Source organism: Chelonoidis abingdonii, chromosome 5 (assembly GCF_003597395.2).
Source record: "Chelonoidis abingdonii isolate Lonesome George chromosome 5, CheloAbing_2.0, whole genome shotgun sequence".
Taxonomy (NCBI): domain Eukaryota; kingdom Metazoa; phylum Chordata; order Testudines; family Testudinidae; genus Chelonoidis; species Chelonoidis abingdonii.
In genome coordinates this window covers 33409238-33431381 of record NC_133773.1, presented here as the reverse complement: position 1 = coordinate 33431381, position 22144 = coordinate 33409238, and the positions used below count along the sequence as shown (strand labels likewise).

General features: G+C 40.4%; 1 protein-coding gene across 5 annotated transcripts in view; it reads left to right on the top strand.

The window, feature by feature from the left end:
* The window catches only part of GSTCD (glutathione S-transferase C-terminal domain containing), a 142657-nt gene that overhangs the window by 25537 nt on the left and 94976 nt on the right, over positions 1–22144 (top strand). For all 5 annotated transcript variants that reach the window (XR_012655932.1, XM_032794244.2, XM_032794241.2 and 2 more), the window contains 2 exons: positions 3415–3669; positions 4361–4454. Coding sequence is in view for 4 of the 5 variants with exons in the window: in XM_032794244.2 (XP_032650135.1) it covers positions 3415–3669; positions 4361–4454 (349 nt within the window). In the remaining variant the exon portion in view is untranslated. The remainder of the gene's footprint in view (positions 1–3414; positions 3670–4360; positions 4455–22144) is intronic.

Genomic DNA, 22144 nt, shown 5'->3' with positions numbered 1-22144 from the left:
TAAAGTATAAAGACTAGGAGAAAGTGGAAAGGAGGCACAATGCATCAGTGTGAAGAGAACCAAGGATGGCAGGAGGCAAGAGAAGGATGTGTGACATCAACAAACTGATATAATTGATCTCTCTGCAAAATGGCCAAAATCTCAAAGATTATTGCTCGTACAAAGCAGTAGATGTTCTGAAATTCACTTTGTCTTAGTGATGTAGAAATTAGCATAATATTAGGGTTGTCAAGTGATGAAAAATATAATTGCTCAATTAAACAATAGTAGAATACCATTTATTTAAATATTTTTTGTTTTCTACATTTTCAAATATATCAATTTCAATTATAACACAATACAAAGTGCATAGTGATCACTATTTTTATTACAAATATTTGCACTGTAAAAAACAAAAGAAATAGTGTTTTTCAATTCACCTAATATAAGTACTGTAGTGCAGTCTCTTTATCATGAAAGATGAACTTACAAATGTAGAATTATGTTAAAAAAACTGAATTCAAAAATAAAACAATGTAAAACTTTAGAGCCTACAAGTCCATTCAGTCTTATTTCTTGTTCAGCCAATTGCTCAGACAAACAAGTTTGTTTACTTTTGCAGCAGATAATGCTGCCCACTTCTTGTTCACAGTGTCACCTGAAAGTGAGAACAGGTGTTGTAATCGGTGTCACAAGATATTTACATGCCAGATGTGCTAAAGCTGATGAGGGCTTCTGCTCCATAACCATCCAAAGCAATGATTTTCTTTTTTGGTGGTTCGGGTTTTGTAGTTTTCATATCTGAGTGTTGCTCTTTTAAGACTTCTGAATACATGCTCCATGCCTCATCCTTCTAAGATTTTGGAAGGCACTTCTGATTCTTAAACCTTGGATTGAGTGCTATAGCTATCTTTAGAAATCTCATGTTGGTACCTTCTTTGCATTTTGTCAAATCTGCAGCGAAAGTGTTCTTAAAATGAACATGTGCTGAGTCATCATCCTAGACTACTATAACATGAAATATATGGCAGAATGCAGGTAAAATAGAGCTGCAGACATACAATTCTCCCCTCAGGAGTTCAGTCACAAATTTAATTAATGCATTATTTTTTTAACGAGTGTCATCAGCATGGAAGCATGTCCTCTGGAATGGTGTCTGAAGCATGAAAGGGCGTACAAATGTTTAGCGTATCTGGTATATAAATACCTTGCAATGCCAACTACAAAAGTCCCATGCGAATGCCTGTTCTCACTTTCTGGTGACGTAAAGAAGAGGTGGACAGCATTATCTCCTGTTAATGTAAACAAACTTGTTTGTCTCAGTGATTGGCTGAACGAGAAGTAGGACTGAGTGGACTTGTAGACTCTAAAGTCTTGCATTGTTCTGTTTTAGAGTGCAGTTATGTAACCAAAAAAAATCTACATTTGTAAGTTGCACTTTCATGATGAGATTGCACTGCAGTACTTGCATGAGGTGAATTGAAAAGTACTGTTTCTTTTGCTTATCATTTTTACCGTGCAAATATTCATAATAAAAATAATATAAAGTGATCAGTGTTCACTTTGTATTCTGTATTGTAATTTAAATCAATATATTTGAAAATGTAGAAAAACATCCAAAAATATTAAAATTTCAATTGATATTCTATTGTTTAACAATGCGATTAAAAGTGTGATTAATTGCGATTAATTTTTTTGAGTTAATCGCGTGAGTTAACTGCGGTTAATCAACAATCCTGCATAATATTACTTATTTGCATTTCAGTCCTACCAACTGACCTTTGCAAAATCCTAGATCCACTGCTGCCCCAGAAGGACATTAGTAATGTGTACATTATTTAAACAGCCCATTCTAAATGCAGAAAATCAATTAAAAATGAACAGATTGTTTCAATACAGATTATTTGATGATGGTGCAAAATAAAAATTACAAACTGGTAATTTAAAAATCCAGATACAGCCAGTTCCAAACACAACAAGGTCTTTTATCTGATTTTTGGCGTTAAACCCTTCCTCGTTATTTACACTCATAGTAAATTCTCCCAAGAGTTTATTCACTGTGACCTTATCCTATGTAATGTGTCCTATGCATTTAATTCTCATGGGCACTCTCTGAATCATATGTGTAAGGAGCAGGGTGACCAGATAGCAACTGTGAAAAAACAGGATGGGAGTGGGAGGTAATAGGCACCTATGTAAGAAAAGGTCTCAAAAAATGGGACTATCCCTATAAAAATGGGACATCTGGTCACTCTAGTAAGGAGAGTTGTACACTAATTGGTTCTCATTTTAGGCCGTCTATAACCACTGAAAACTAAGACTGAAATAAATTGTCCTATTTCAATTTAAATACTTTCACACCACATCTCCAAGTCAGCAGGAGAGGATGCAAGATTTTCTTTCTATCACACTTAGAAATGGCTCTGTCAAGTAAGCCTTCAGAGTTGAAATATTGTCTGTAAAATGGCTAGCACGCTTTTTGAATGCAATATAAAAAAATGAAACTATATCTATTTTAACTATGTATCTTAGGTATTTTGAAGCCCTTTTTCCTTTCAGGATTAGTTAAAATATGAACCAGAATTAATTATGGTGAACCACACTCAGATCTATGAACAGGAGTACTTGTGGCACCATAGAGACTAACAAATTTGTTTGAGCATAAGCTTTCATGGGCTACAGCCCACTTCATTGGATGCATATAGTGGAAAATACAGTAGGAAGATATATACACACACACACACAAAGAGAACATGAAACAACAGGTGTTACCATACACACTATAAGGAGAGTGATCCATTAAGGTAAGCTATTATCAGCAGGAGAGAGAAAGAACTGTTTGTAGTGGTAATGAAAATGGCCCATTTCCAGAAATTGACAAGGAGATGTGAGGAACTGTAAGTGGGGGGGGAAATAAGCATGGGGAAATAGTTTTACTTTGTGTAATGTTTTGTGCTTTATGTTTCCTCTTCCTTTCTTCTGCTTTTTGGAATAACTAAGTGACTACTCGGTCCAAACAGGTATCATAAGGATTTTGGCTGACCATTCATACTTTACTTTTCACTATTTAATCCTGGATTCTTCTTCCTTCTTCTGCACCCCTTTCAAGCAGAAACATCATTACAAACCAAAGTTATAACTGTTATAGTAGGAAGACTCTCAGGGACCAGACTCATAATTATTATCCAATATTTGGGCAACACAAAGGTGTTACAGAATCTGCAAATGGACAGCGAAAAATTCCAGACTAGGGTGGAAGGGAGGCTTCCAGGTGGTGTGAAGTCAGCTTCTGCCCCATCCACCTGTCCACCAGCATCTATAACATGTTGGGGAAAAGCGAGGAGCAGAGCTTTGCTCTTTAGTACAGCTCTTTTATTCTGTGGATTGAATGCAAAAAATTGCAGTACTAAGTAAGGTTTTTGCTTTATCGTCTAGGTTTTCATCAAGAAGCACAACAAAAAGCTATTAGATTTGCCTCTGATATCCAGTTGGTACCACAGAGTTCAGGAAGTGCCTGGAGTAAAGAGTGCTGCTGCCAAGTGCAATATGCTGTTTCTCCAATTTCCAGATTTGCTGTCTTCCCCAGATGAGCAGCTGAGAGACTTCTATGCAATTCCTGATGACTTAGAGGAAGAACATGAAGACTATCAGTTTATAGGCGGTCCAAGGCCAACCATGACAAAGTTAATGGTAATTAAGCATTTTCATTTATTATTTTGAATAACAATAATAATCCATATTATTATAGTTTTGCCTGAATTTAGGATAGTACAGATCTCTAAGTAGTAACTAATTAGAAGTTTTTGGAAAACACCTTTGGAAGCCTTCATCAGCTCATTAAGGGCTACCTGTATATTCTGGCTTCTCTCTCAGAACTATTGAGCTATAATTTTTTATTTATATATGTTTTTGTTATTTAACTTCTGAATAAAAAATGATAAAGTTTATGACTGGAGGAAACGATGTTAAAATTATTAAAAAGTACACAATGGTATTGGTATATCTATTATGAAACAAAAAAAAATTAGGCTGTTATAGAACCAAAAATAAAATGCTGCTTTGATATTTCGTTTTAATAGTCTGTCTTCTATGATTTTTTCAGTTGTTTGTTCAGAGCTATGAGTACCTGGAGATGCAAAGAAAATGTAAAAATCTCCATTCATTTCTCCATAAAAGATATAGGAAGATGAAAGCCAAAGAAAATATAACTGTATGGTATGGAATGACAGTAGTCCAGCCATGTAGCTACGCAATCTTATAGCCTGATCCTGCGCCATTAAAGTCGATGGGAGCTTTGCTACTAACTTCAGTGGGCATAGGCTTAAACCATAAGGCCTGTTTGAATCTGTCTTTGAGAGATCTGTTTTTTTCTTACCCACAGGAAAGCGGTATTGAAGCAAAGTTTTCTCCTCATCCGTGCCCTAGGTGGACCCTAGACTGGAACAGTCTACCAGCAGCAGTCAGTCCTGGAGAAGGTAGGGCCTTTCTTTTTGTATTTTATTTTTCTTGAAGCTATTCCTATAAAAATATATTTCTTCTAATAAAACTACGTAATGATTTTGGTAGGAACAATGGAACTGTACGGTACTTTTCTTGAATGTATGTTGTGTTTTTTCCTTTACGTCCGATGTTACATTTTCCACTGCAACTTCGTGATGGCATACTAATCAGCATTGTGAGTATTGTTATGAATTATACACTCCCTCTGAAGCATCAGCAGATTCCAGTCACTTGCAAAAAAAAATCATACATTAACTAGACTTGGAAACTTTACACCATTTTTGTCTTTTGTAGGTCCACTCCTCCAGCACATTTAGGTAGTGTTCTCTGACTTCATGGAAGAGTTGGTAGGTTTTGTTGCATATGACAGTTCCGTGCGCTGCTGGGCCCTTTAATCCTTATTCACATCTATAAATTCCTGTGAGCTCAAACACCTGCATACTGAATTCTCCTGGGACGCTGAATATTTTTGTCTGGTTCATGCCTCAGCAGTATTTCAGAAAATGATCTCTTCTCAGAGCCTTGACAAATGTGTTTGGAACCTCTTGAGGCATCTAGTTACTCAGACTACAAATGTGTTTTCTTCAAGGATTCTGACTTTTTTTCCTTCATGGGAGATAACTCCTCAGCCTGCCAACCATAGTGTTGTTTCACAAAAATCATTGCTGTCTATTTTTCCTTTTCCTCCTGTGCACTGTGGCTTATTTTCCTCAGACAGATTACTAATTCTTCACGTTTGTTTTACTTGTCACTGCTTTAAAAATAAGAAAGTAAAAAGTAAATTGCCAAACCTCCACTGGAGGGGGAATGTACAGAAGTGTAATTCAGCCTCTCTTAAGGCATTAATCCTAATATTTCCTTGTCCGCAAACCCCTCCCTCAAAACTTCTGAGTTTTATTTTGAATTTTAGAAACCTTAATTGCCACATAAAATGGAATAATTTCCAGTTGCTGTAAATGCAAGCTATGAACTGGATACAAGAATAGATTGAAAAGATTTATGTTCTCTGAGCTCCCTGTGATGTAATCCCAGAGAAGGTTCCCCAGACTCTCAACAGCAGGAAGAATCTGTCAGTTTAAAGTGTTTTGTGTGGTCTCAAGAACTTGCTGTACATCTTCACTAAATTATATAGTTGTGGTGGCTTTCTAGTTAAGTTGGCAAGGCTTCAGTTTTGGGCAAGACCAGAGAAAATTAGGCAGAGCCAACAAAAAATTCCCACCAAATCTTTAAAAAATAAAAATAAAATCTAAGTCTTGCTTTCAACCACAAAAAAATGAGCTGCTAGTGTTGGACTAGTGTTTGCTAGAAGGAAAGACTTGTGCTTTTTGACAACTGGGTCTTTGAATTCAGAACAGGAACATAATTGTCATCCTATCCTTTCTGAGATGTATGACATCATGTCTCCAACTGATACATTATTTTATGTACCTGTTTTTTTAATCTAGATTGCTTAACCCAGTGGCCAGAAGGATACAATGTGTTTGCAGGAGTGCACTAAAACAGTTTGTTATGTTAGAAGTCATGGCGACATTTTGCAGGCATCTCATATACTATCCACTGTCTTCCAAATGGTTACAAACAAACCATAAACTGTTCATAAAGCTACTGGAATTGTAGGGAATTTTTGTGGGAATCTAGTTCACTTACAGGCTTGCAGGTGATGTCACGGACTTGTACTATATCAACTGATACAGATAGCAGGTTCTGTCCATGTCAGTGAGTAACTTCTGAAATTTTTGTATTCACACCATCATCCTGTTGGCAATGGTTGTTCTTGAGATTCCAATTTATAGGCTGGTTTCCTGAGCAGACATTTCCAGAACGTCTGGATTCTGAATGGGAATTGCATTAGGGTGTCATAAAACAGATGTTGGGACATGCCCATTCTGCAAAATGAAGAAATACATATCCAGATAACGGGAAGTTCTCAGGGAAGGTACTCTAAAAATGATGGCCTAAGGGCATATTAGAATGTCAATGCCAGTGTACTGCTTCTGTTTTTATGTGAGCTTTTCTAAACAGACTGTTGGGATCTTGATGATAATTTTGGCCTATTCCTGACCTTTCACCTTACTACATATGTGCTGGAACTCTGGATGCTGGGAGTGCTACCGCACCACTACCTTGCCAGGACCTTGGCAGTCTGCTTGTCCATGGATTCTGTGTAGGTAGAGAGCACTTAGAAATAGGTCACTGGTACTGAAGTACTTTGTCCTCTTCATGGGCGGTTTGACTGCTGAGAGGTACAACTTGTATAATACAATTTCTCTTAAGTCCTACTTATACTACCAACCTCCATGAAGCTAGTGAAAAGTAACATCCCTCTGCAAAAGTGGGAAAGGTTTGCTTTTTTTTTTGAAAAGCACAGACATCATCTTAGAAACTGGTTGAATGGCCAGCACACTTGTCATGGTATAAAACCCCACTCTGAACCTTAGAGTCCAAAAGATGGGGTTACCAGCATGAATCCCCCTAAGCTTAATTACCAGCTTAGCTCTTGTAGTGCTGCCACCAACCAGGACTTGGAGTGCCTGGTATACTCTGGTCCCCCCAAAACTTCCCTGGGGACCCCCAAGACCCAAACCCCTTGAGTCTCAGAACAAAGGGAAATAAACCATTCCCCTCCCTCCTTTCTTCCTCCTAGATCCTCCCCTCCTTGGGTACACTAGGAGATCACTGTGATTCAAACTCCTTGAATCTTAAAACAGAGAGGGATGTTACATTCCCCCCTCCTCTTTTCCCCTCACCCAGAGGCAATACAGATTCAAGCTCTGTGAATCTAAAACAAAGAGGAAATTCACCTTTTCCCCCTCCTTCTCTCTCTCCCTTCTCCCACCAATTCCCTGGTGAGTACAGACTCAGTTCCTTTGAGCCTTAACAAGGGGAAAAAATCACTCAGGTCTTTAAAAAAAAGAAAAGAAAAGCTTTTAATGAAAGAAATAAAAAGTAAAAATTATCTCTGTAAATCAAGATGGAATATTACAGGGTCTTTCAGCTTATAGACACTCGGGAGAATCCTCCCCCCCAGCATACATGCAAATTAAAAATCTTTCCAGCAAAATACACTTTAAAAACCTTCCAGCCAAATACACATTTTAAAATAAAGAAAACAATCAAAAAGACTAAACCGCCTTTCTACCTTTGTACTTACTAAATTTGAACAGAAGATTAGAGAGCCTGTAGTACGCATGGTCACTCTCAGAACCCAGAGAGAACAAAGACAAAGAAAAACACACAAAACAAAGACTTCCCTCCACCGAGATTTTTAAAGTATCTTGTTTCCTGATTGGTCCTCTGGTCAGGTGTTCCAGGTTCACTGTTTGTTAACCCCTTACAGGTAAAAGAGACATTAACCCTTAACTATCTGTTTATGACAACACTGAAATAACAACTTCAGTCCACTTAAGACCCGTAAGGGCGTATACACACATTTCCTCTTTACATGGAATTAAGCTCTCTTGCCATGTAATATTATTTTGTGGTGCCTTTCAGTTCAGAAATTAGTGAACCTGTGTTTGATGAAGGTGCGGTCCTCAAAAGTCCTGACAGCACTTAGCTGCTCCATGAATAGATTTATGGTTTATAATTTAATATATCTGTCTTCCTAAGATTAACTTTCAGTTTCTGGTTTCCTGCTGAGAAATTCTCTTACTGGAAAGTTATACAACTGCTTGCATTATTGTTGCCCAGTTTCTTTTAATATTTGAAGGAAAAATAACCTTTAAGATAGGATCTGTCAGCATTACGCAATGCTGTTTCAGACTTCTTGTCGGTGGCTAGAGCCCTTGTGTTAAAATAATTTTCTAGTTTGTCTGATAAATTGCATAAAGGTGACAGATAAAAGTTATATTAAAAGATTCTAACATTTGTGAAAGTCAAACTGATTGTTTGTTTCCTTCCTGTCTTTGAATATTGGGCTGGCAGTTTCCATTCACACTGTATCTAGGTGTCTGATTCCTTTTTTTGGATAGGAAAATGTCTGAAGAGATGATTCATAAGGGCCATTATTTTTCTGAAATTTCTCTTGTGCTGGATCCAGTTCTCTGGGGGAAAAAAAAAGTCATAATTCCCAGGGTATCCTGCCCATCCAACTAAATCAGGGTGGGCAAACTTTTTGGCCCAAGGGCCATATCTGGGTATGGAAATTGTATGGTGGGCCATGAATGCTCACGAAATTGGGGGTTGGGGTGTGTGGAGGGTGTGTGTGTGTATGTGTGAGGACTCCAGCTGGGGATAAGGGGTTGCGGGTGCAGGCAGGTGCTCCAGGGTGGGACTGAGGTGTTTGGTGGGAGGGAGAGGAATCGGGGCTGGGGCAGCGTGTTGGGGTAAAGGAGGGGGGTCAGGGGTGCAGGCTTTGGGTGGCACTTACCTCAAGCAGCTCCCAGAAGCAGCGGCATGTCCCCCCTCCGGCTTCCACGAAGAGGCACGGCCAAGCGGCTCTGTGCGCCACCCTGTCCACAGGCACCATCCCTGCAGCTCCCATGGGCCATGGTTCCTAGCCAGTGGGAGTTGTGGGGGCAGCATGCAGAGCCACTTGGCTGCTCTTACACATAGGAGCTGGAGAGGGGAGGACATGCCACTGTTTCTGGGAGCTGTGCGGAGCGGGGCAAGCCCCAGACCCCACTCCCGGCTGGAGCGGGGCAAGCCCCAGACCCCACTCCCTGGCAGGAGCTCGAGGGCTGGATTAAAACATCTGGAGGGCTGGATAACTAAATGGAGGAAGAGTTCTTTTTTTAAGAAGTGGATACCTTTTCCTGTTGGCACTCTTGCTGAAATAGTCACAATATTGGCATTTGCACAGTGGTTGTGAGTGTTTTATTCAATCTTAGTTTACAAAAAAAAAAATTCTAGTTTTGTATCATCTTTGGAAATATTATTTAGGAAGGGCATAGCTTGCTAACCACGTGTGCCAGCAGTGGGAGGTTTCTGCCTCCCTTCCCTCCCAAAACAACTTTACCTTCTTTAGCAAATTTGGTGAGGGACCCCATGGATTATGATTTCTGTACAGAACAATGGAGCCATACTGAAGAAAAAAATATATAGGTTACAGAACTAGTGTTGCCTTTCTGTTAGATTTAGCTACCTGTTCAGCTCTTCTCTTCTGACTGTGATCGCATTGTATGTCATGTGCTTTTTTACTGACGGAGACTGATTGGGGCTATAAATTCTCAATATTTTATTATTAGGCCCTACTTGACATGGTAGGAAAACAAAGTGGCTGGATGTGACAAGGTTTTAAATCTGGGTTTGAATAATGCATTTCTATTGTATAAAGTGGCTTTTAAATAGATTACTCCTGTAATTTGGTAAATAAAGTTCCTTTTATTAATGTTCATATAAATTGAGAAATGGGAGCAAATGTTTCAATTCAGGTACACTTTGTTTTTATCCACAATTAATTTAATTTGCTGCCAAATAGTATTTTCATTTAATAATATGAAAAATATACTTGGTACTAGCTTTAAACTGTCTTAAATTAAACATTAATACTTTGTATTCTGTTGTGAACGTATTGAAGTTCATAAAATACATTTTTCACTATAGAAGTTTAATTGGACCACCTTGCTGTCATAGTTATTTATTACAGCAAAAAGCTTTTGATGATGGCAATACTAGAACATTTTATTTAGGCTGAAATGAATTTCATTTGGTGTTTTCTGAATGGGATTATTTACTTTAGCAAAACTAAAGATTGTAGTATTGTGATTTGAATTTCACTCACATTATGTATCCAATTGTTAAATAATATTTCTAAAATAAAATTACAGGTAGGTTAATATGTATTAAGCCTTTATGGCTCTTAATTGGAATGCAATTTCCAAAAGTAGTAGTTTAATAAAAACAAAGTAAACTAATATTTTAAATTTGGATCTTCTCCTTTTTATTCCTGATGTTATGTGGATTAGCTTCGCCAAAAGCAATTGTAGCAACGTGGCGACATTTATTAATCTTTGACCTCTGCCTTCCTCAGTGACAGATTATCACAATATTTGTTCATATTTCATGTACTGTGTATCTAAGCTTGCTAAGTATTTCCAACTTCATGTAAATAAGGTACTCATCAGATGTATTAGTATGGCACCTGCAGTTGATGTTCGTAGTAACGCTTTTAGACTTCTATAAATCTGTCATAAAGATAAAATTTAGCCTACAACTTTGTCTGTTGTAAAGTTTTTGTGAATGTTACTATGTATTCCCTGACCTATCATTTATTTAATATTCAGCTTTTCTTCTCCAGCTCGCTAATTAAATGAGGGAGCAACAATGGAAAAATACTCATAAAATATAACTTTTCCTTTTTCTTTATGTGCTATTGCAAGCTATTTCGGTTCTCCATTTTTGGAACCTAAAAGCCTTGGCCAACATTTTAAAAAATGGGAAGGTTAATTTGGGCTCTTAAATCCATATTTAGGCTCCTAAGTATGTTTGGCCTAAATTTTGAAAAGTGGAAGCTGAACTCTTGTTTACCATTTCATATTATTTCTTTGTATTAAATATTTATATTACCGTGATGTCCAGAAACTCCACCAAAGACCAGGTACCCTGTTATGGTAAGTGCTGTACAAAAATAAAAGTAGACACGGTCCTTACATTGCAAAAGTTATAATTTAAATGCTCTTTGCTCCTCGTTTAAACTGTGCCCTTTTTCTGTCTTACTGGTGAGGCAGAGGAAAAACAGAAGTTAATTAGAGAAATGTGAGCAAATGGATGAGATGAATTAAGCATTCAGGAACCATTGTGCCTGGTTGTGACTCTAGGATCTTTGATGTCAACTGGCAGAGGGCAGAGCTATACAGAGATCCTATCAGTTCATCAGAGCAGTCATGTAAGTTCTCAACTGAAAGCCTGTGTCACACTTGTCATAATCATTGATAGATGTATATATGGAATATTTGGGGGTGTCATAAACAGATAGCTAAGGGTTAATGTCTCTTTCACCTGGAAAGAGTTAACAAACAACACCTGCCCAGAGGACCAGTCAGGAAACAAGATACTTTCAAATCTCCGTGGAGGGAAGCCTTTGTTTGTGGTTTTTGGGCTTTGCTTTGTTCTCTCTTAGTCCTGAACGGGACTAGATGTGCAACCAGGTTTCTTGCCAATCTCTCTGCTACAGTCTCTTATATATATTCAGAATAGTGAGTATTGAGTAAAAAGGCGGTTATAGTCTTGTGATTATTTCTGCATTTGCAACTGTGTATCTGGCTGGTAGAGTTTTAATATGTATTTGGGTGAAAGTATTTTAAATAGTATTTCTGCTAGAGAAAGCTTTTTCTCTATTATCTATAAGCTAAAAGACCCTGTAATACTTATCATCTAAATTACAAAGATAACTTTTACTTTTTTTCTTTCTTTTTATTAAAAGTTTTGCTTTTTAAGACCTGTTTGATTTTTTTCCCTAGCTGAGGCTCAAGGGAATTGAGTCTGTACTCACCAGGGAATTGGTGGGGAGAAGGGAAAGATATATTTCCTCTTGGTTTTAGATTCACGGAGCTTGAATCTGTATTGCCTCTGGGTGAGGGGAGAGAGGAGGGGTAAAGGTGGAAGCCTCTGTTTTAAGATTCAAGGAGTTTGGATCACAATATCTTCCAGGGTAACCCAGGGATGGAAAGCCTAGGAGAGGTACTGGTGAGGGAAAGAGTTTATTTTCCTTGTATTAAGATCCAGGGGGTCTGGATCTTGGGGGTCCCCAGGGAAGGTTTTGGGGAGACCAGAGTTTATCAGGTACTCAGAATCCTGATTGGTGGCAGCGTATCAGATCTAAGCTGGTAATTAAGCTTAGAGGATTTCATGCTAGTACCTCATTTTTGGACTCTAAAGTTCAGATTGAGGAATGTATTCTATGACGGGGGGTAATGTATGTATACTAAAAACTGTGTGTTATAGGTCTGTAGTTACACTAGCTATGAGTGATCTGCTTTTATCTTGAGACAAACTTCTCCAGACAGGAGATGGGAGATGCTTATATCCATGGTGGACCAGTGTATATTGTATATCATACAATAGGAGTCTGTTAGCATTGAAGTCAAATGCTAATGAAGGCTGGCCGGGAATTGAGAAAGAACTTAACAGTAAGAAGTAAACGGGGGGGGACCTCTATTTTGAGGTGAACAACAGAGGTCTATTCTGTTATGTTTGAGAATGCAGAGAGATACTCTAGCATCCTGTATGTGGCGTTAGGTTATTTGTAAGATATGCTTTGGCCATTAGCATTTAAAGATGTAATAAAATTTGTTTTTTTTCCTGACAAAAGGAAAAATTAATTACAGATATTTGGCTAGCACATGAACATCTTGATTTGTATTTTTCAAGGCACCAGAATGGCATCCATCAGGAACAATAATCTCTACCAAATAGCATTTAGCTTGGAGGGCAAAAAATGCATTTTGAAAGTCAGGCAAACATTGATCTTGGAGGCAGATTTCTCGTTATTTTAAAATACGGTATTGCAAAGCAAGTTGTTTTCTCCTCTGAGGTCAGTTCTCAAGAACTGAACTTATTGATCACATTTAGTGTTTTGTAAATACAGAGCATCGTATCAGTTATTTTCCCCCATACACACATGCACATATTCTCACCGTAAGTGCCGATTCCATAGGGAAACTTTATATTCCAATATTTTAGATAAAGTATGTGGAGGCCTCTTATATTAGGAGGTATCTTGAAAATGAAGTAAAATGTTCCGGTGAGGAATGTAATAGGTTTATGTGAGGGCAATGAATATTTGGTTTACTCTTGTTTAGAGGTAGCCAGTAAAAAAATAAAATAAAATAATTTGGTTTACTCTTGTTTAGAGGTAGCCAGTCAGACTTCTTTTTTCTAAGATTGTGTTTTAAAAAATGGAATGTAGTGCATGTTAAATTGTCAGATTGGCAACTCTGGAGAATGAAGGGCTCTGTTTAACCACAGAACAGATGCCGCAGAAGCAGCAGCTGTGCCAGCTTCCCAACACTGCTCTGCCAATGTGCTTCAAGCCAGACCTAGATTAGACAACCCTTTCTAGTTCAGTCTCTGGGATATTTTCTGCTGGCATAACTCCATCAGTTATGTCATCAGAGAATTTGGCTTCTATGCAGCCTTTGGTGTTTGCAGAGACTGCCAACAGGGCAAGTAATTGTGGTTTTTATTATTTCTATACTTGTCTGCTAGGAAGTGGTCTGATAGAATCAACTGATTGGGCACCAACCACCAAAACCATCAAATGGCAACAACTTCTTGACCTGAGCTGCATCAGAAATATTAACTTATATTTCATTTCTTGAGTGATTTTGTCCCCCTTATGTTCATAGATTCATGAATTTTAAGACTAAAAGGGCCGTTGCAATCATCTAGCTCAACCCTCTGCATAATATGGACCATAAAATGTTAGTGAGTAATGCTTGTGTCACGGAGTCACTGGGCAATACTCTGGAACTACTGCATATGAAGCCAGTCAGGACTCTGGGGTAGCATGTCTCCTCTCTCTCAGCATACTGTCGCCAAGGCAGGAAGCTTACAGAGCTTTGACCTTCCTGGGTCTGACCTCAGAGCACTCAGCATCCCCTTCCACACCATGCGCTTCCCACAGCAAGTCAGCCTGGACTCCCCCTCTTCCAGTCCCCACAAGCAGACTGTCCAGCTTCTAGCGACCCGACTTCAGACTCCCCCATTGCGCCTTCTCCTTGTCTTTGTCTCGCTTCCCGGGCAAAGAGTCACCTGGTTGTCACCTAGTTGCATTCCCCCCTCTGGGTCTCAGGTTACGAAGGGCACTGGTCATAGCATATGTGCAGGCAGCTGGAGCAGCCTCACCTGCCCCAGAGGTCTCAGCCAAAGTCACACATCCCTATTCCCACCACTGAGGTATTGGTGCAGCACACAGGGAAACTGAGGCACACACAGTATTCATGCAAAACAGTAAAACTAACATAGGCGCAACAGTAAGACTCACATACAACATAACAAGGGAAAATCCCCACTTTGTCACAGCTTGCACCCAGCCCAATTTTTGGTTGAACTAGAATATATTTTTCAGAAAGACATCTAATCTTGATTTAAAGCATAATTTTATGTTACCTTATTAAAAGGAAAAACAAGAGCTATGGGTATGTGATCATGATATAAATTAATTTCACATGTGGGAGAATTTACTTCTAATTTGGATATTTTATGGGAAAAGATCTGATGCAGGTATAGCTACCATGTAGGAAGTATAATATCATATAGTATACTGATGGGCTTATGAGTATTGATTGGTAAATAGACATATTTTAAGTTCTGTTAAAGCATAGCTATGAAGGGTTCAGAACAATAAATACATAGTTTAAAGTGTTCTAATGTAGAAATGTTTAAAAAAAAAAACTGGTGGATAACAAGAAGGCAGGAAAGTGGAGATGTGGTTTTACGGAAGTAAATAACATTCCACTAAAACAATCTAAGTAGTATATTTTCCTCTAGGACCGTTGCTAGACTTCAGCTTCCAGTACTGTGAATTCTGAGATCACTTTAATTTAATCTGATCTTTCAACAGGAGAAGTACGGAGGCTCCTTAATTTGCCAAGACTGAATTTTGGCATAATTTTAATCCTTTTCTCAGTACTTGCAGCATTAGCCATAGTGGTGGGGAGGGGAAATATTCATGAATCAAGAAGAGACTATGGGCCTGATCAGTCATTCACTGGAATGGATGAAAGAAACTCATGTTGACTTCAGTGATCTGGTCCTATATGCCTAAGAATTTACCTTATTTGAACAATCTTTCTCTTATGTGGAACTTCATGTTGACTCTAGATTACTGTTATTTTAATATCAATTAATATTGTTGCTATATTTAATATAAACCAAATTTGTGTAGAGAGATGTCTTCAGGCAACATAATAGCCTCAGTGACTGAGAGCTCCGAAATGCTTTGGAGAATATCATTCTGGATGGATAATAAGCTGCCTCCAGTTATTATTCAGTAGAAATTGAGAGTAATAGAAGAAATAATTTCTCTACGGAAAAGGATAAATGGACACAAATCAGATATCAGGAATGGCAATATACAAAAACCTGTAGGAGAGCACTTCAACCTTCCTGGCCACACTATAGCAGACCTTAAGGTGGCCATCCTGCAGCAAAAAAACTTCAGGACCAGACTTCAAAGAGAAACTGCTGAGCTTCAGTTCATCTGCAAATTTGACACCATCAGCTCTGGACTAAACAAAGACTGTGAATGGCTTGCCAATTACAGAACCAGTTTCTCCTCCCTTGGTTTTCACACCTCTACTGCTAGAACAGAGCCTCATCCTCCCTGATTGAACTAACCTCGTTATCTCTAGCTTGCTTGCTAGCATATATATACCTGCCCCTGGAAATTTCCACTACCTGCGTCTGACGAAGTGGGTATTCACCCACGAAAGCTCACGCTCCAAAACGTCTGTTAGTCTATAAGGTGCCACAGGATTCTCTGCTGCTTTTACAGATCCAGACTAACACGGCTACCCCTCTGATAGAAGAAATAATGTTACAAGGATAAGATAGGAAAGCAGAATAAACAAACCTAAAAGAGTAATTCTGTTGTAATTTTAACAGTTTAACACCTACTGGGCCAAATTCCCTGTTGAGGTAAATGGCTGCAGGTCCACTGATTTTAATTACACCTGCAGAGTTTTTGATCTTCGTATTTAAATGCACAGATATCTGTTACTGCTTCCCATAAGTAGCTGAAAATAATCCTATGCAAGAAAAACTTGGAAATGGTAAAATAATTTCAGTTAAAGTTGGTCAACAAAGGAATTTATTTCTTCGGTGTTTTGATGCGAGGACTTGTGTCTGAATATGGGAGTCGTTCCATTGACTTCAGTAGGCTTTGAATTCAGGTCCTGAAAAACTGACTCAAGTCACATTCCCCAAACCTCAGACACATTAGAAAAGTTGTGTGTATGATAAATCTTCCACTAAAGAAAAGGCACTTCTTCGAGAGATGTCTCTGTGAGTGCTCCACTTCAGGTGTTGATGCGTCCTTGTGCCTTCGCTTGGAGATTTTTACAGCAGTACTTGTACCAGTTGCACGTGCACAGAGCCTGCCCCCTGCACTCTGAGTGTACCTTAATAATACACGTGCACGACCAGTCTCTCCTCAGTTCCTTCTCTACCATCTCTGGCATGAGATGGCGCTCAGCAGACTCGTTAGAGATTTTCTTTTCCTTTGTTCACACACCTTTCTTGTTAGTTTGTTACCAGTAGTTCCTAGATACCTTTCCCTCAGTCCTTTTCTCTCGAAAACAAACAAAAACAAAAAAACACTTTTTTTTCCCGTTCCTGTCAGCAGCAGCTGCTTCCAACATGCCTGGCTCCCCAGGCTTTAAGCACTGCTCTACCTGCAGTTATGCCATCCCTCTTTCAGATGGCCATTGAAAATGTATAAAATGTTTTGGGGAGTCCCACATCCCCCCCCAAAATGTGCCCACTGCAGCAAGCTTAAATCCAGGGCACGTAAGGACAGGGAGTGGCAATTAAAACTGCTCCTCCTTCAGAAATCCTTAGGGTCAGCTTCAGACCTGGGCATCAACTCAGCTACATGCCTCAGCGCTTGTGCTCCCCTCCCCTTCCCAAAGAAAGACAAGAAAACTTCAAAAAAACAGCAACCTCTCTCACCCACAAAGGGAACTTCTCAGGAGAAGACTTCCCGAGCAAGTCTACAGTCTTCCTCTCAGCGCTTCCACGGCTGAGCACATTTGACACTCCGGGCTCCTCCAACGCTGTATGAAACCCGCCTGCAGCTGTGGTGGTAGCACAAAGCTCTGGTGCCGAGGCTTCAGGCTTCCAGTTGTCTGCCTCTCTCATGGCACTGTTCGGCACTGCAACGGAAGCGGTGCCAACCCATGTTGACGTGCCTGACCCCTGCAGGTTATTCTTGCTCTCCTGGCACCCGCTGAGCTGGCTGGCAATAAACAATGCTCAGGACACTGGTGCAGAGGAAGCTTTCTTCACAACGGATACCTCTTGCACAGTTCTCACCTCACAGAGGAGGTCCTGCAGTGCAATTTACACAGTCAACGGACCTACTGGTGTCATCTATCCTACAGTCACCCCTACTCAATGCGTACTTCTCTCCAAATGCTCAGTCAGGGTCCAGACAGCCTTCCTCCAATGATGAGGAAGTAGGACTGCAGGGAGAATTTTCACCATATCAAATCTCCCATCCTCAGACCCCAGTCAATAGAGGTCATAGAAAAATTACCTTGTCATACTCTCAGGACCCTACCCTTTGGTGTGTGAACCCCTGGATGGCACCACCCATTCCCTTCCCTCCGCAGTGGTAATATTGGGCTCCATGGGCACCTTATTCTCAAGATCACACTTGCTATGCCACCACAGCCAGGTGCAACACCTGCCTGGCACCGCCAGTTTACGAACCTGCCACTGATGTAAGGCACTAGGCAGCACTTTCACACTTGTAGGATCAGTCACAACCTGCCTCCAACCCAGTGGACCCAGTTGTTACCCCAGATGAAGCCTTATTTCCTCCTCCCACCCAAACATCTTTGGATGACTTCTCAAAATTTCAAAGCCTTTTCAAATGAGTTGCCAGTGAGTTAACAGTTAACTTGGAGGAGGTTCCTGAACAGCAGCATGAGTTAACGGACATCCTGCGGCCCTCCTCGTCTTCTAGGATTTCATTACTGATCAATGTAATTATAGGCCTGTTAGTTTGACATCTGTAGTATGTTAGGTCTTGGAAAAAATTTTGAAGGAGAAAGTAGTTAAGGACATTGAAGTCAATGGTAATTGGGACAAATTACAACATGGTTTTACTAAAGGCAGATCATGCCAAACCAACCTGATCTCCTTCTTCGAGAAGGTGACAGATTATTTAGACAAAGGAAATGAAGTAGATCTAATTTACCTTGATTTCAGTAAGGCATTTGACACGGTTCCACATGGAATTATAGTAAATTGACAAGATGGTTATCAAATATGAGAAAATTGTAAGGTGAATGAGAATGTTAAAAGGGGAGACTCCAACGGGTTACTCAAGGTGAACTGTCAGTCAGGAGGTCCTACTTGATTCTCAAGAGTCGTTTTTGGGGCCAATCTTATTTAACCTTTTTATTACTTGGACCTTGGTCACATCAAGACGAGATGTGCTTATAAATTGGCGAGGGACAAAGCTAGGGGTATTGCTACACAGAGAAGGACGCGGAATATCATAGCAGAAGATGATGACCTTGTAAAATGGGTAATATAGGTATAGCATGAAATTTAGTATAAAAGTGCACTCATTCACTTAGCGATTAATATCAGAATTTTAAATACTGCGACACATTCATTGGAAGCAAAGAGGAGAAGGACTTGGAATTTGGTACACAGCACTATGAGTGCCAAATGCATTATGCCGTTAAAAAAGCAATTCGGTTTTAGATGCATCAGGCGGGATTTTCCAGCAAAGATAAGGAGTTTTAGTACTCATTATATAAGGCTAGGCTGAGACCTCATTGGAATACTGTGTGCCAGTTTCCTGGACTCCCATTGTAAGAAGCATGAATTCAGACTGGAACAGGTCAGAGACAGCTACTTAGAGATCGAGGAATGGAAAACCTGCTATGAAGAGACTCACTAGAGTTTGGCTGTTTAGGACCAACCAAGAAGGACCGAGGATATGCTCGCTCTTTATAGAATATATCAGGGGATACATTAGGGAGGAGAGATTATAGCTTAGTACCCAATATAGACACAAGAAACAAATGCTACAAACTGGACTTAGGAAGTTAGACTTTAAATTAACGAAGTTTTCAACCCTTAGAGAACTGAAGTTCTGGAACAGCCTTCCAACGAGGGCACTCTGGTGGCTAAGACAATCTGGCTTTAAGACTAACTTATAAGTTATGGAAGGGTTGGTATATAGATAGTTTAAGTTTGGCAGTGAACTTTGATTTCATCAGATAAGTTGCCAGTCGTCTGTATGGTATGTTGGAGGGATGGATCTGACTCGCAGAGAATTCTTTCCTGAAGTGCTGCGCTGCCGAGTCTTACCCACTGTCTCAGGTTTAGCTGATCCATCTCTTGTCGGGAAGCATTCCTCCGGGGCAGATTGGCAGAGGCCCTGGAGGTTTTTCGCCTTCCTCTGCAGCGTGGGGCATGGGTCACTTGCTGGTGGATTCTCTGCAGCTTGAGGTCTTCAAACCACAATTTGAAGACTTCAATAACTCGGACATAGGTTAGGGGTTTGTTATAGAAGTGAATGGGTAGGGTTCCGTGGCCTGCTTTGTGCAGGAGATCAGACTAGATGACCATATTGGTCCCTTCTGACCTATGAGTCTGTGAGTCTAATGCAGCCCTTTTGGAACCTGCTAAGGCCATGTATCAGACTCCCGCTGCAAACCTAGCTACCTGTAAGCAAGTGGACTGCAAGTACTTCATCCCTTCCAAGGGCTCTGAATTCCTTTTCAGTCATCCAGCACCAAACTTACTGGTAGTAGACGCAGTCATCCAAAAGACCAAACACCAGTTTCTGTGCTCCACCCTGTCTGACAAGGATGGTAAGTGATTCGATCTGCTTGGATGTAAAGTATACACATCTTCCACGTTACAATTTCACATTGCTAATTATACTGCTGTTCTGGCAAAATATGACCACAAAAACTACAACAAATTCATGGACTTTATTGATGACATTCTAGAAGAAAAGAAACAACAATTTATGGCTCTAGTTTCCGAGGGGCAAATCATCTCGCGTACTGCTCTTCAAGTGGCCCTCTATGCATCCAATACTGCAGCAAGATCCACTGCCACAGCAGTGGTCATTCGCCGAGGTTCATGGTTCTCTTCCTCTTCCTTTCCTCAAGAGGTCCAGAGTACCATTGAAGATCTTCCCTTTGACGATGACAAACTCTTTGCCTCCATGACCAACGATGTACTTCATTTAATGAAGGACTCAAGGGCTACTCTCCAGTCCCTAGGAATTCAAACTCTTACAACCAGAAGGAGACAATATCAATATCAACCTTACCAGCGTCCACACTACCCTGCATAAGCCCAGCAATTCCATAAATCGCATGAGCAACAACAGCAACGCCAGAGACCTAGACACCAGCATCGCTGTCCAAATTCCTTGGCAATGTCTCAACCCCCTCCAACTAATAAGCAGATTTGAAGCCTTGGTCAAGAGTATAGAAAACAACGTTCCCACTTCAGCGCTTACACCACATGTCTCCCATCAATGGCAGAACATTATCACCAACAAGTGGGTTATAGAGGTGGTCACAACTGGCTATTCCATCCCTTTCCGATCCTTGCCTCCTAACCACCCACCCTCCTCGTCCCTCTTCAGGGACCCCTCTCATGAGCAACTGCTCCTCCAGGAAGTACAACATCTCCTTCTGTGGGAGCAGTGGAAGTCATGTCCGAACAACACAGAGGGAAGGGTTTCTATTTCCATTATTTCATAACAGAAAAGAAAACTGGGGGATGGCGACCAATCCTCGACCTCAGGCAGCTCAACACATTTATCAAAAAGCAAATGTTCAAAATGGTTACCCTCACCACTATAATCCCAGCGCTGGAGCAGGGTGATTGGTTTTCAGCCCTTGACCTAGAGGATGTCTACTTTCATGTGACTATACATCTGGTCCACAGACGTTTCCTTCATTTTACCCTCGACTCAGCACATTTTCAATACAGGGTGCTACCCTTCGGCCTATCCACCACCCCCCATGTTTTTTCCAAGCTCCTACCCATAGTCACTGCCTACCTCAGGAAACAAGGGGCCATAATATTTCCTTACCTCGACGATTGTCTTCTCAAAGCCTCAATGCTCAACAAAGTGCTTCGATTCACGTAGCTCACTGTTGCTTATTTCCTATCCTTTGACCTACAAATAAACAAAAACAAATCCACATTATCTCCTACCGAACACCTGGAGTTCATAGGAGCACACCTCAATTCCCGGACAGGAATAACATCTCTCCCGCCCGACTGCTTCAACACTATAAAACTCCTGGCCATGAAACTTCACAACAGTCGTCAGGCCACTGCTCGAGACTGTCTACAACTATTAGGTCACATGGCCTCGTGCACTTTTGTGGTAAAAAATGCACGACTATACATGAGGTGCTTCCAAGCTTGGTTGGCCATGGTTTACAGACCGAATGTACATGCTCTGAACAAGCCTATATCCATACCTTTCAGAGTCAGAGACTCTCTCCTATGGGGGACAGGAGTCCCCTTTCTCCAGGATGCTCCATTCCTCATAATGACTCCTGATTTATCCCTCACGAGGTGGGGTGCACACATATTCCACCACATAGCCCAGGGGCTATGGTCTTCAACTGAAACCTCTCTACACATAAACGTTCTAGAACTTAGAGCTATACTCAATGCCTGCCATCACTTCCTCTCATTGATCCGAAACCAACATGTACAGATAATGACAGACAACATCGCCTGCATGTTCTATGTAAACAGAGAGGGAGGAGCTCGCTCTCACTCGCTTTGCACAGGAGCTACGAAGCTCTGGAATTGATGCCTTGCGAACAGCATCCGGATACCAGCCGCCTATCTTCCCGGGGCTATGAATACCACAGTGGACGGATTAACCAGACGCTTTTCCTGGGATCACAAATGGGAGATAAACTTCACAATCATCTGCAACATATTCTGCATTTGGGGCTACCCAATCATAGACCTTTTCCCAACTGCGAAAAACACA